Source organism: Lactuca virosa, chromosome 4 (assembly GCF_052849685.1).
Source record: "Lactuca virosa cultivar CGN04683 chromosome 4, Lactuca_virosa_CGN04683_v6, whole genome shotgun sequence".
In the NCBI taxonomy this organism is placed as follows: domain Eukaryota; kingdom Viridiplantae; phylum Streptophyta; class Magnoliopsida; order Asterales; family Asteraceae; genus Lactuca; species Lactuca virosa.
Window position 1 is genome coordinate 405,069,928 of NC_136429.1, and position 14,107 is coordinate 405,084,034.

Consider the following 14,107-nt stretch of genomic DNA (forward strand, 5'->3'; position numbering starts at 1 on the left):
AACTAAAGACAAAGTTTATATTTTATAAACATAGAGTTTAAAAAAGTTAAAGAATCCACCTCTTTTCAAGAAGTATGGCAAAAAATATTAAAATATGGGGGTTGCTTGTCAACCTCCATGCTTTGTCTCCCATGCTTCTAAAGGCTACCACTACTTTAGAGTATTTTAATAGTTAGGCCTTACCTTGCATGAAGTGTATAAAGAGTGCCTTATGCATGAGAAACTATTACTTCTTCTTCTCTTTTTCTTTCTAAAACCATTGGTTTTTAGCTCCTAATACCTCTCTCTCTTTTGAAGTTAGTTTTGGTGTTTGAAGCTTCCTTGAGTTGTCTCTTTTAGTGCTTATTTGAGTACTTAAAGGCTTAAGACACTCAAAAATACAAGAAAGAACTAGCATTCCAAGTGCCTTACTTTTGATGGTGGATACTTGTAGAGAAATCATATTCTTCGATTTTTGCTATCTTCATCAACACCCCAAAACCAAGTTGGTTCAAAGGCTCCAAAAGGTTATTTCTAAAACATCCTATGGATATTTTTTATTTCATTCTAACATCTATAAATGGATCCTAGATGGTTTGGTTTTGTTATGAACTAAAAATAAACTTGTTATTTTTAGCGACTTCCGTTCCGGTTTTTATGAAAAACAAAATTATATTTCGTACCAAAACTAATCAGTGGTATCAAAGCCATCTTTTATATGTTAGAATGATTTTTTATGTTTGATAATCTTTGGTTTTTGGAAAACATGCATGAATTTCTTTTTGTTAAGAAAAATTCATATTTGTCTTCTTTGGCAATTTCTTGGTTAAAATTGTTTATTTTTATATATAAGCATTTTTCATGCATTTTGGTTATATAAAAGTTGCTTTAAAAAAACAAAGAGTTGTTTGTTATAATATTTGATATGTTGTTGTGTATAAAAAAGTCATTTGGAGCTTTGTGTTGTGTTTGGTTGATATTTATTTATTTATTATAATGTAATAGATAAATAGGAAATTTTCATTTGTTGATTTGTTGTAATAAATTAGTTAGACTAGTTGTATTTTTTTTTAAATGTAACATGATGAAGAAATGACAATATTGAAGATGACTTAACCATTTAAGACCATAATCCCAACCATAAGCTTCTACTTTTGGTTTTGGGCTTAATTATAGTCTTAATGGTTTAAGTGGTGCAACTCTCACAACATAAAGATTTGAAGTCCTTTTGCAAGCAAGAATTTTCTTGGCAAGTGGGAGCTTGAAGACCTTTTGAAATGTCCCTTAAGTCCTTTAGGAAAGACTTAATAATTCTTGTGATGGCTCACAAAAATTATTACTATACATGGCTTGGTTTATACACATTATAATGCATGCATGTGATGTTTAGTGTTATGTTATTGTATGTTATGTTTTGTGTATGAAAATGAGTTTACATGTCAAACAACATTTTAACATAAGATAATATCACTTGAAGTTTGAATAAAAAATATTTAAAAGATAACATAAGATGTTTATAAATGGATATTTATAAAAAAAAAATTACCGGTTAAAAATTGATTTTTGTTGAAAATAGTTTTATTGTAAAACTTATAAATACTCAACTTTAAAATATTTGAAATGGTTTAAAAGATGTTTAAACCTTATATAAACTCCATGTCTTTATAATAAATAAAGAGTTTTTATTAAAAAGACTAAAAATCAGTTTATAGTGTTATTACGTCGAAACTATAATACTAGTTATTATTCTTACGTCGGAACTTAATATATGATATTAGTTTTTTAAACTTAACGCAACATGTTGATATAATGTTTTATGCATGCCAAATGAGATTTAAAACATAAGTATCATCATCCAAGTTTTGATTTATCAAAATATGACTTTTATTATAAAATATATAATATTGAGTTTATAAGATAAAATGAGTTTATTCTATAAATTCATGAAGTCATAAGATTTTGATTGTTAAAAGGAGATTTAAAATAGTGATTTTATAACTCACCCAAAACTCCAAGTCTTAAGTACAAAATGAATTAATATATATATATATATATATATATATATATATATATATATATATATATATATATATATATATATATTAAAGAAATGATTCCTCGTAACAGTTAACATCCTTCTTTTTTGTCTTCTTTGGTCCCTCTAATTTCGTTGGTTGTTTGTGCTGTCTTGGTAAAGATATTTTTATATAATATTTTTTAAATGCTTTGGTGGTTGGTTTATGTTTATCCTTTCCAGATGTATTAGTCCCGTTCTTTTGCTTTTTTGCTTTCCACATCGTTCTTTCTTCTTCGTCGTTTCTCCGCATCCTTCCTCCTTTCCTTCGTTCTTTCTGTTTGAGGTAATCTTGTGCTGTTATTTTTTGTTTCAATCTTCTGCTGTCGTATTTTTTTTGCTCTGTTGGCGCTGTGTGGTGCGTTTATTTTGTGAGGTCCATTTGTTTAGTGATGGCTGTTCCGGCCAAGTGGAAAGCTGACGATAGTGGTTCGTCCTCTGTTGCTACCTCTGTTAGTGGGGGGCGCAAGTATCCACGTTTTGAACGATTATTTGTTCTTCCCCAGTACTTCGACTGTGGTGACTGTAGTTGGGTATGTGAGTTCTGCGGTGCGTTCTTCTGGTATATTGAGAGAGCTGTTAATGTATCTACAGTTGCCCGTTCGAGATATAGTCATTGTTGTACGGGTGGAAGTGTGGTCTTCCCTTACCCTTCCAGGTTCCCCCCCCCCCCCCCAATTTGTTAGCATGTATCAAAATCCAAGTTTTTTAAGGGATATTAGGACTTATAATAGCATGTTTTCCATGACTTCTTTTGGGGCAAACGTAGATGAGGATGTGAATGATAACCGAGGTCCTTATGTTTTTAAAATATCTGGTCAGATTAGTCACAAGATTGGGTCCCTCTCTCCGGATCCTGCAAAGGGTCCGAGATTTCTGCAACTTTACCTCTTTGATAGTGCGAACGAAGTAGAGAATAGATTCAAGGTTTTTGATGGTCCTAGAAAGAGGAATTTGGATCGTAATATTGTCAACTTTCTGGTAAAGTTTTGGGGGCTAACAACGAATATGTGCGGACCTTCAAAACTGCAAAACAAATAGCCGAGGAGGCTAATTTACAGTCATATGCGGTGCGACTGTTTAACAATGTTGCGGACCGTAGGTATGATTTGCCGTCCCCCGGGTCTTTGGGTTGTATAGTAAGTGGTGATGACGCAACGTCTACAACATAGGACATCATTTTCCATTCGCAATCAGGTCGGCCTCAACGTATTAGTAAGCTGCATCCAAGCTATATGCCTTTACAATACCCACTTTTGTTTCCATATGGCGAAGAAGGTTGGTCACCCCGTTTGAAAATCGGTAACAGGAGAGGGACAACTGTTGAAAATCTTACTGTGAATATGTATTACGCCTATCATATCCATGCCCGTCAGCATATCTGGTTTCCTATTGTAAACTCATCTCGCCTCTTCCAACAATATTTGGTTGCTGCATACACATGTATAGAAGAAAGCCGTTTGGATTACATTGTTAAGCATCAAGGTAATCTTCGGTCTGATTATGTTGGTGGCCTCTATGACGCGCTTTCGAAGGGAGACAGAGAGGCAGGTGCTGTTGGAAAAAGTGTATTCTTACCTGCATCATTTACTGGCGGTCCGCGGTTCATGTATATTCATTATCAAGATGCGCTTTCTATAACGTGAAGTGGCCAGAGATAACACGCTACATGGATACACATTCGCAAACAGATGTCCACAGTCGAGCAGATATCATTGCTAGGGTCTTCAACATCAAAGTTCATGAGTTTGTTCAGTTTCTAAAACAGGACAAAACATTTGGTCAGGTCGAATCATGTATGTTTTCCATTTTCTCTTCCTTTCACGTATGTTTTAAATATGATATGTGTATTTGTCTTGATGCCTTTAGTGTGTTGGTAAATTTGTTTTCCATTCTATGCATAAATACTCAAAATTATAGACTATACTTTTCATACGTAAAGGTATATCTGATTACATGTTTTTGATTAGGTTATGAAATGGTAACCCTGTTATTGTATGGAAATGTTGGAAAAGTCACATATCTTCGAATTTACACAATATGTTCTGATATTGAATATTTGTTATGTTTAAAAAATGGTAGATGGTAGAATATGAAATTACAGATTTGTATGTCATTTTCAAACGGGTTTACTGCTTCTAATATGATATCTCGGCCACCTATAATTATTTTATTTTCCAAAAGCATATTTAATTGAATTTTCGTTGTTTGTTAATATACTACTATCTTTTATATGTTATCTACATTGGTTTCAATGATACTAATGACGATTTCCAAATGTAGCCCTTTGTACATATGTTACCATTTGTCTTTCAACTTTAGTAACGAATGGTTAACATATTTTTTACTATTTGTTTTTAATGTGTTCTTTAATGTTGTTCTCTTATCATTTGGTAGAAATTGAATTTTCCCGTTATTTCCCTGTCATAAAATCTTTTAGTGCATCGTCTCATACGGTTCCGTCCTGATTCATCAACATTTTATTTAACACATACTTTACTCAATCCAGTGAACCTGTTGATGCTTCCAAACATGCCTCTTTATTCATACGTAATAATTTTCAGTTTTTAATTTTTATTTTATTTAATTTTTTTTCGCTCTACCTGTGAGTTTTGTACCATACTATAACAGAGCTACATTAGATTCCATATCTGGCTGGAACATGTCCACTTTTTAATATATTTTTTATTATTATTAGCTTTTTTATCTATATTCCACTAAATGTGGTATGCTTTCAGTTTCTTATCTCTTACAATATCAACTTCAACTTATGCTTAGACACTTACTTAGAAAAAAAAATTGTTAAATGTTAATATTTGGAAAATTGTTCATAATTGCATATTTGTACACTATTGAATTCCAGAAGAGAGGTCTTCCCCATTGTCATACTTTACTCTGGGTAAACAACTCAGAGAGAATAAAAAATGCAATCGATATTGATACATATATTACAGCGGAGTGGCCAGATCCAATTAACGAGCCAGAATTGTACGAGACGATAACAACCTGCATGATCCATGGCCCGTGTGGACCGCTTAACGAAAAAGATCCATGTATGAGAGATGGTAAATGTAGTAAACATTTCCCTAAGCCCTTTCTTCACACTACATTCTTCGACACAGACGGATATGTACGGTACAAACGTAACTCAGCTGCACACCATACTACCCAATATGGACAGGTTATAGACAATGGATATGTTGTGCCCTACAACAAAAGGCTTTGTTCCCGCTTCCATGCACACATCAATGTCGAGTACTGCGGCTGGAACATGATGATTAAGTATCTATTTAAATATATTTCCAAAGGAGCTGACCGCGTAAGATACACTATCCAAAAGGCAAAATCAGCCAATGAACCATCTGCTGCGACACCCGCTGCTGCTCATAACAGGTCCGAAAATGAAGATATCCGTCGTATAAATGAGGTGCAGAACTTTTTGGATGGCCGCTACATATGCCCACACGAAGCAGCATGGCGGATTTTAGACTTCCATATACACCATCGTCACCCGACTGTTCAGATTCTAACTATGCATGAAGAAAACATGCAACAGTTGGTGTTCAATGGAGAGAGCACAATACCCGAAGTGCTATCAAATCCGTACAGCAACATCACTACCCTAATTTGACATATCTAGACTATCCAAAATCTTACAAATGGGAAAAGTCATCTAAGTCATGGAGCCGAAGAATTTATGAGTCATCAAAAATAGTAGGTCGGCTTGTATTCGTACATCCTACATCTGGTGAATTACTTTACTTATGGATGCTCCTCTGACCAAAAGGGATGTACATCATTTGAAGATTTGCGTACCGTAGCTGGTACTGTTTACCCAACTTACTGGGCTGCTTGCAATGCGCTTGGATTGATAGGTGATGATATTGAATGGCTTACCTGTTTCACAGAGGCTTCCATTTGGGCAACCGCATCACAGCTACGATCACTTTTTTGCCATCTACTGCTTTTCTGTGAGGTCAGCAATCCACGTTTACTGTGGGAAAGTGCATGTGACAAAATGAAAGATGACTACGTACATAGCTTTAAAACCCAAATACCAGATAAGAGTGTTGCTTCAGGTGCTGACATAATTGAACAATAGCTACTTCATGATTTAGATGACACCCTCCGTTCCGCCGTCCCATCTAAATCAATGGGAGGCTTTGGCCTTCCAGTTCCATCAGCCGATGTCTTTGGTATTTTACGAAATCGGCTCCTGCCGGAAGAAATGAGCTACGACAAGGAAGGCCTCCTCAACCAGCACAATTAGCTACTACCAAAGCTAAACGGTGACCAACGATCAGTCTACAACACAGTTGTTACTTCCATAGAAAACAAATAACAAATACTAATGTTTGTTTATGGGTACGAGGGTACTGGCAAGACATTCTTATGGACAACCATCCTTTCCTATTTCAGATCCATAGGAAAGATTGTATTTGCTGTTGCTGCTTCTGGAATTGCGTCACTTTTGTTACCTTCTGGAACAACTGCACATTCAAGGTTCAAGATACCTATCGACTTAACGGACAAAAAATCATGTGATATAAAAAAACGCACCTTCCTTGGCGAACTTATGCAGCGTACGACACTCATTATTTGGGATGAAGCGCCAATGAGTGACAGAAGGTGCTTTGAATTTTTGGACCGGTCACTTAGAGATGTACTCGATTGCGATCAGCAGCCATTTGGAGGCATATCGATGCTTCTTGGTGGTGACTTCCGCCAAACTCTTCCTGTTGTACCAAAGAGTACACGTTCGGAAATCATTGCAGTAACTTTACCAAGTTCATACCTATGGCCATATTTCACAATTCAGATTTTACATACAAACATGAGACTAGAATCCTCTAACATAACAACCCAGACTTCAATTTCCACATCAGCCTTTGCCACATGGTTGCTAGCTATAGGAGACGGAGTCATAGGTGTACCAGACAAAGATGACCCACGGGACTCAAGTTGGGTACAAATTCCATCTTCACTCCTAATACCAGCCACTCCAAACTCTCTACAAACGTTGACATATTTTGTTTATGGAGATGGTATGCTTAACAACCCGACTGCCACACACCTTTCAGTAAGAGCAATAGTTTCTCCTACAAATGAGACAGTCGATGACATAAACGCTCACATTTTCAAAATGGTCACAACAAGTGGCAGGACATACAATAGCACAGACATCATGCAACCAAACGGCAAGCACAAATCTGATTGGAAGGGTTGTATCCAATGGAATACCTAAACCAACTAAACTTTCCAGGAATACCACCACACAACCTTACAGTTAAAGTACATTGTCCAATAATGTTGTTAAGAAATATAAACCAGAGGGAAGGTTTATGTAACGGTACCCGACTCATTGTCTCCCAATTGTTACCGAACGTTATTGAAGCAACCATCATAACCGGCACTTGCATTGGAAAACGTGCATATATACCACGCATAAAATTTATACACAAGTCATCAGATTTTCCATTCATATTTTCACGAAAACAGTTTCCAGTGAAAGTTTGCTACGCGATGACTATCAACAAGAGTCAAGGACAATCACTACGTAGAATTGGCATCTATTTGTCACACCCTGTCTTTGCGCACGGACAACTTTATGTAGCACTATCCCGAGCAACCTCTCTAGATTCCATAAAAATACTAATAAAGACCAATGACACAATGGAAGACAATCAAACCAAAAACGTTGTCTTCAAACATTTACTGCAGAAAGTTACTTCAAGAGAGGTCTATAGTATCACTGCCTCTCATACCTTTCGTGAACTCTTTTCCAAAAAGCATTACCACTTTTTGATATCTTTTTTTACTGTTGACTGCTCCAGCATAAATTACATATCTATAGAATTTCCTATTCTTATCCGAATATACCACTGATTTTCACATATTTCTTTGTATTAGAAAACACAAAGAAGTCATGACGAGCATCTCAGAACTGAAGATTGATGGTATTGGAGGACCCCTACAAGTTAGAATACTACGGAAATGGAAACATGATGTCCGGCAATATGAGAGTTGGTACCTAGCTGTCGACAAATTTGTAAGTACTCACAAAAAAATATTACAATAAAACCATGTTCTAAATTTTATACTTTACATTTTGTTTAAATATTAAAAACTATGTTCTTAAGAAAAAGTAAGTTATTTACAGAAACTGCAAATAAAAGTTGTTGCAACAAAATTATTAATAATGATTTTTTTATGTTTATAAAAACACCTAATTAATATATATATATATATATATATATATATATATATATGTATATATATATATTAAAGAAATGAATATTCGTAACAGTTAACATCTCATGTCTTTAACAAATGGTACATTTATATATAATATGCCATAATCTGTAAATTATAAATATCTCTGTTTTGTAATAAAAACAAATCTAATGTCAGCTTATTAACACCATCAGTCACGAACTCCATTCATCTAATCTTATAACAATCTGTTTTTACAGGAAGATGCCATACAAATTCTTGGACAGCGAACAAATCAGAGCTACATAGAGTCCATTTTCAATGTTTCACAGTGTTACAGCATATCAGATTACAGCTGCCCTCAATTAGATAAGTATCAAAAATTCCTTGAAAATGCGTTCTATATTGATGTTGGCCTCAAATCTGTCATAGAACCAGTTCCAGACACAATAATCATACCCAAAACCTGGTTTCGCTTCATATCAAAGTCACATCTCATAGAGCTTGGAGAAACACCACCATATTATCCAGGTAGTGATGACACTGACATATCCGATTACATACATGTTCCTTACACGGTTCCATTTACTACTAAACAGATTACATTGGCGTTTTATCAAAGATCAGGGACTGCACTAAAACAAATGGGGAATCATTTGTGTTACTCATACTAACCGATGAAAGGTATACATGGTAATCACCAAACCACACTTATCAGTTTTGTCATAGCTATCTAATACCAAAAATAATTTCAATTTTGTTAGTGGTAGTGAACTTGCAATCAATCTATGGAAAGAATGTATAACTAATCCACAGAAGTTCAACCGTGCCACCTTACATCCACCACTTGCGACAACTGTTGTTGCAGTCACGAACCTGAAACCGTCCATATCTAATGGTACTTTTTTGTAGACGGCCCTGTAAATATAACTCCTATCACTGTCACATCATGTATTGTGATGGTTTTAATCTCCAAATCACTTTTCTATAGGAGCATTACGCCATGGCTCATCACATGTTACACATATCTATGTGAATCCAGAAATACCGGAAACAACAGCTCTCATTAACATGTAAGTCATATAAATTACAAAAAAATCATATATTCCATATGGTAAACATCCCATACTAATAAGAAGATGCCATCAGATTTACAGGACCTTCAAGACCAGTGCCACCACTATCAGGAACACCCTCGACCCTATATGACATGAAGGCCAAAAACAGATCCGATCTCCTGGTAACGTCATGTTAATGATACCTCTATTTACAAATAAGATCTGTTTCACACATCCACAACCAATTGGTTTATATCTACAGGATAAAACATTCATTGTACGGGCTTCAATCAAAGAATTTCACTATCAAAACAGTTGGTTCCAAACAACATGTCTAACATGCAAGGATCCTATCTTCAGAAGGGGTGAAAACTGGTACTGCAGTGCACACGCACTAATTGAAAAGCCGACTTACATGTAAGCATCTTTTCAATTAAACAAAAGATCATTATTCTGTAACAGCGGTCTTTACAAATATTTTCCATCCATAGATACAAGTTCACAGTGACCATCACCGATGCTACGGACACCATATCAGCACTTATATCTTAGACATCATGTCGGAAGCTGCTAAAGTCATCACTTGAAAACTTTATATCTGATAACCCACTCATAAACAGAAACACCCTGCCCTCAATCATCACTAATCACAAAGAACAAACAAAAATGATGTCGATCCAAATGCTTAGAGCATCGACTCCTGACAATATACGTTTCATAATAATAGATATCGAAGACTCAACAACTATGTCTGAAACATCTGTCCCAACAACACCAGCTCCAGCACGAATGACAAGAATGCGACCAAGTGACACAACACCAGACCCGTCGATACCTGTTCAACACGTTGCACGTGCTCTCACCTACGATCCTACAGGTAAACACACACGTAACAAAATAAAATCGAAAAAAAAAATTCCGAAAAACATACTAACAACTTTCAATTCATGTCTGACAGAACCTACGCCAAGAAAAAATGCAAAGCGGACCGTCAAACAGCAAACATCATAGACAAGCACTGCAAAATCTATCTTTTGTTTGGACCAATATCACTATCTTTTATAATATAAACATATCATCATGACCCCCTACTACTGAAAACAATAACAAAAAACTTCCCTTTGCATGAATCCTCTTCTTCTAAATTTGGCAGATGTTTTCATAAAAAAAATAGTAACAATATACATATCCATCCAATAAAAACAATACTGAAAATATACATATCCATCCATCATTGTTTAAATGTATAATAGCCTGCTTAACTTACATACGCAAAGAATCATAAAACCAAACAAAATACAATCCCATGTAATGATCCAGTAATGAATTAATATGTTTTGTTCCATAATCAGTTGTCTCTTATCTGTTGAAAAAGTAAAAGAATATAAACGTAAACAGATAGAGTTCGTTGTGTATTTAAGAAAGATATAAAATAGTTTCAATTGCAGTCAAATACATATCGTCTATTTCGTAAGGGATAAAAATATCACAAATACTTATTTCATTTTTTTTCCTGTATATGAGACCCACTATCAACAACATGGAAACCTTCTAGCCCCCGCGTAGCGGGGGTTAACTTTCTAGTTTTTATTAAGACTTTTTACCGGTTCTTAAAACCGATCTACGACTAAACTTTAAAATATTGGATTTTAGTTTATAATTGATCGTGACTAATGGAAAATAAAATGAAGTTTTATTTGGCACCTAAAGAACCTCATAACAAGTGTTTTATTTCGATGCATGTAATATTCATGAAACTGTGTTTTTATAAATTATAATTGTAAAAAATATATAAAAACTTTTCTAAAAATGCAAGTCATTACCGTCCTTTTGAAGAACACTCGTTATCATTTGTATGGTCTTAATGTCACAGGGTCACTTGGTCATTAGGATTAGATTATGATGTTCGGGGTAGTTTTGTAGTTTCTAGTTTCTAAAGGGTCACCTTGTCAATGGTTACTTACAATACTACAAGTTGTTTTAAGTAGGATGACTTGATCGGAATCTTGTATGATAAAGGTAACCTAAGCATGAGAGGTCTGAGGCATAGATGGGATAAACATGTCAGGTTAAACAATAGTTGTTTAGGATCTCATAATCTAGGAGTTACATGTCACCTACCAAGTTTGATTAAGTTTATGGGATAAATGTCACCTAACCATTTACTTATTTCGTTACTTGGATCCTAGACTTTAAAAAATTAATGTTTTAAGAAACAATAAAACGTATTAATTTTTAAAGACTAAATATTGAAAATACTAAATGAAACTTTGTTAAATTCTTTAATAACTTTTAATACTCTTACGCCCTGCAAAACCTCTCTCTTGTTGAGTTTCAAGAGACAGTAAGTTTTGATGGTTATAATTTCTATAACTGGTATAATACCTTAAGGTTCTTCCTTAAGGATAAACAAAAATTATACATACTAAAAGATCCCATACCTGAACAACCTCTGCAAGCCAGTAAATCTTATCATGAAACTTTTGTGGAAGTATTATTGTGATGATGTTGATGTGTCTCACGTGTCTCACATCATGCTAGAGTAATTAACCTTGACTTGCAGAAAGTCTTGGATAATAATGAAACATATCAGATGTCTCATCAAGTAAAGCAGATATTGTCACAACTAGCAATTGTGGGCTAGGAAATTCTGTCTTATTGTAATCAACTCTAGATGTATCTTGTAGCTTCAAGTTTAAGATTATACATATTACTCATTCAAAAACAACTATTCGAATCAAAACTCACTCATGAAGCCCTAAACCTAATTCAATATACTACATTCACTCGACCTTGGGTTGTAACCCTAACTTCCAAGTTCAAACCTATTATTGGGCCAGGAATCATTTATTGGGCCTAATGGGCCAATAAACTCTCAATTGAATTATTTTGGGCTAAGAATCCTTATTTGGGGCCTAAATGGACCCGCATTCATTAAACTATAACATTTTGGGCCATAAGACTTTTTATGGGCCTTATTGGACCTAAAATGTCTCACATTGTCTCCGTGGGCCTTAATGGGCCGTAAATGGTTTCTTGAACCTTATTGGGCCGAAAACCCATTAACCTTGCTCTTTTTGGCCGTAAACTCTCATAAGAGCCCAAAGGGCCGAAAATCCTTATTGGGCTAACATACTCTTGATTTTTACATGCACAATTTAAGCCCAACACCAAATTTCTTTTCTTTCCCTCCCATTCTCGGTTTAAACATAAAACAAAAAAAGGGAAATAAGTGGAGTTTGATCTAAGCTTGTCAACACATAATTAATCTCCATGTTTCTAGGTAATCACATACTTCTAAGAAGCCATAGTCCTCCATGCAATATAAATTGATCTATCTCCTCTTTTCTCTCTACTTATGGCCGAAGGATCCCACACCCCTCCACACTTCAACCATTTCAATATCTAAACTCCTCAAAGAACTCTCAAAGAAACCTCCCTTTTCCCCCCAAGAAAATCGAGTGTGCTTGCGTGTGAGTCCAAGAATACTCCATCAAGATTCATCCATTTTTGGTAAGCTACTTCCACTCAAGGAGTTTAACTTCATGTTTATGTTAAACTTAGTACTCATCAACTCTTCAAATCGTGATTTATGCATCTTAACTCCCCTAGAATTCGAAGAACTCATCAAGGAAGTAAGCTAGGCCGAAAACAACATCATCTCCTCATATCTCTTCATCAAAACTGATCCTAAACCCCAAAGTGGGTTCATATCCCCTATTTTTGGTTTTTTACTATGTTTTGGGGGAGAATACAAGTAGCTTTGTGTACATCTATGTGTTTATGCATGATTATATGTGTTTTCCATGTTATATGTTGTGCTTATGTGTTTGGAATATCTTAGATTTCTAAAGATCTACTAAAATATGGTGATATTTGTAAACTAAAACACCTTATGAAACTTATGATGAAGATGAAAGGATTAAAACATGTTAAGGGTGTTTGAAACTAAGTAAAAATCATGTAAAGGGCCAAAAATTGACAAAGTAAACAAAAGTGAGGATTTTTTTGTCAACTCACGATTTTAATAGAACTAAAAGAGTCATTTTAAATAAAAATGGGTCTTTATGATGTTCATAGTTTAAAGAGGGCCAAAACTATAAATTTTCACAAAATGGGCCTCAAATTGGGCCTTCACGGTTTCATGGGCTAAATTTGTAAATTTTTGGCTTTTATGAATTAAATTGTCATTTGAATCAAATGTGTGCCAAAAAATATAAATTTTTGGTTAAATGGGCTGAAAATGAAAATTTTATTAAACTTGGGCTAAAAAAGGTTAATTTTTGGGCATTTGGGCCGAAAATGTCAACTTTTATAAAATTGGGTCGAAAATGACAATTCTAACAAAAGTGGGCTAAAATGTTATTTTATTTTGAAATAAGCCCTTAAATGTAAACTTTGGTCTTAAGGGACTTAAAGCGTCATTTTACCAATAATGTGCCTTAATTGTAAATTTTCGGTTCTATGGACCAAAAATGGCTTTTTACAAAAAGTGGGCATTTTTATGTCATTTTGGTAAACAATTGAGTTTAAATGATCAACGTAATAAGAAACGGAACAAATACGTCATTTACACTTTTAATTGGGTCGAAAAATACCTTACATGCTTATTGGGCCTTAGTGGCCCATTTGCATGCTTAAGTGGGCCTGGAATACACACTGCATGTCTATTGGGCCCTTGTGGTTCAATTACATGCTTATTGGGTCTGGAATATAAATTAAATGTTGTTTGGGCCTTTGTGGCCCATTTACATGCTTATTGGGCCTAATAAACTAAAAACAT

The 14,107-nt window shown here is 34.7% G+C and overlaps 1 protein-coding gene across 1 annotated transcript; it reads left to right on the top strand.

Annotated features, from left to right (window-relative positions):
- The first annotated feature begins 6,404 nt into the window (after positions 1–6,404).
- Positions 6,405–7,298, top strand: LOC145106498 (uncharacterized). The gene has a single exon (XM_079043462.1). The coding sequence runs from the start codon at positions 6,405–6,407 to the stop codon at positions 7,296–7,298; it is 894 nt and encodes a 297-aa protein (XP_078899588.1).
- Positions 7,299–14,107: the final 6,809 nt, after the last annotated feature.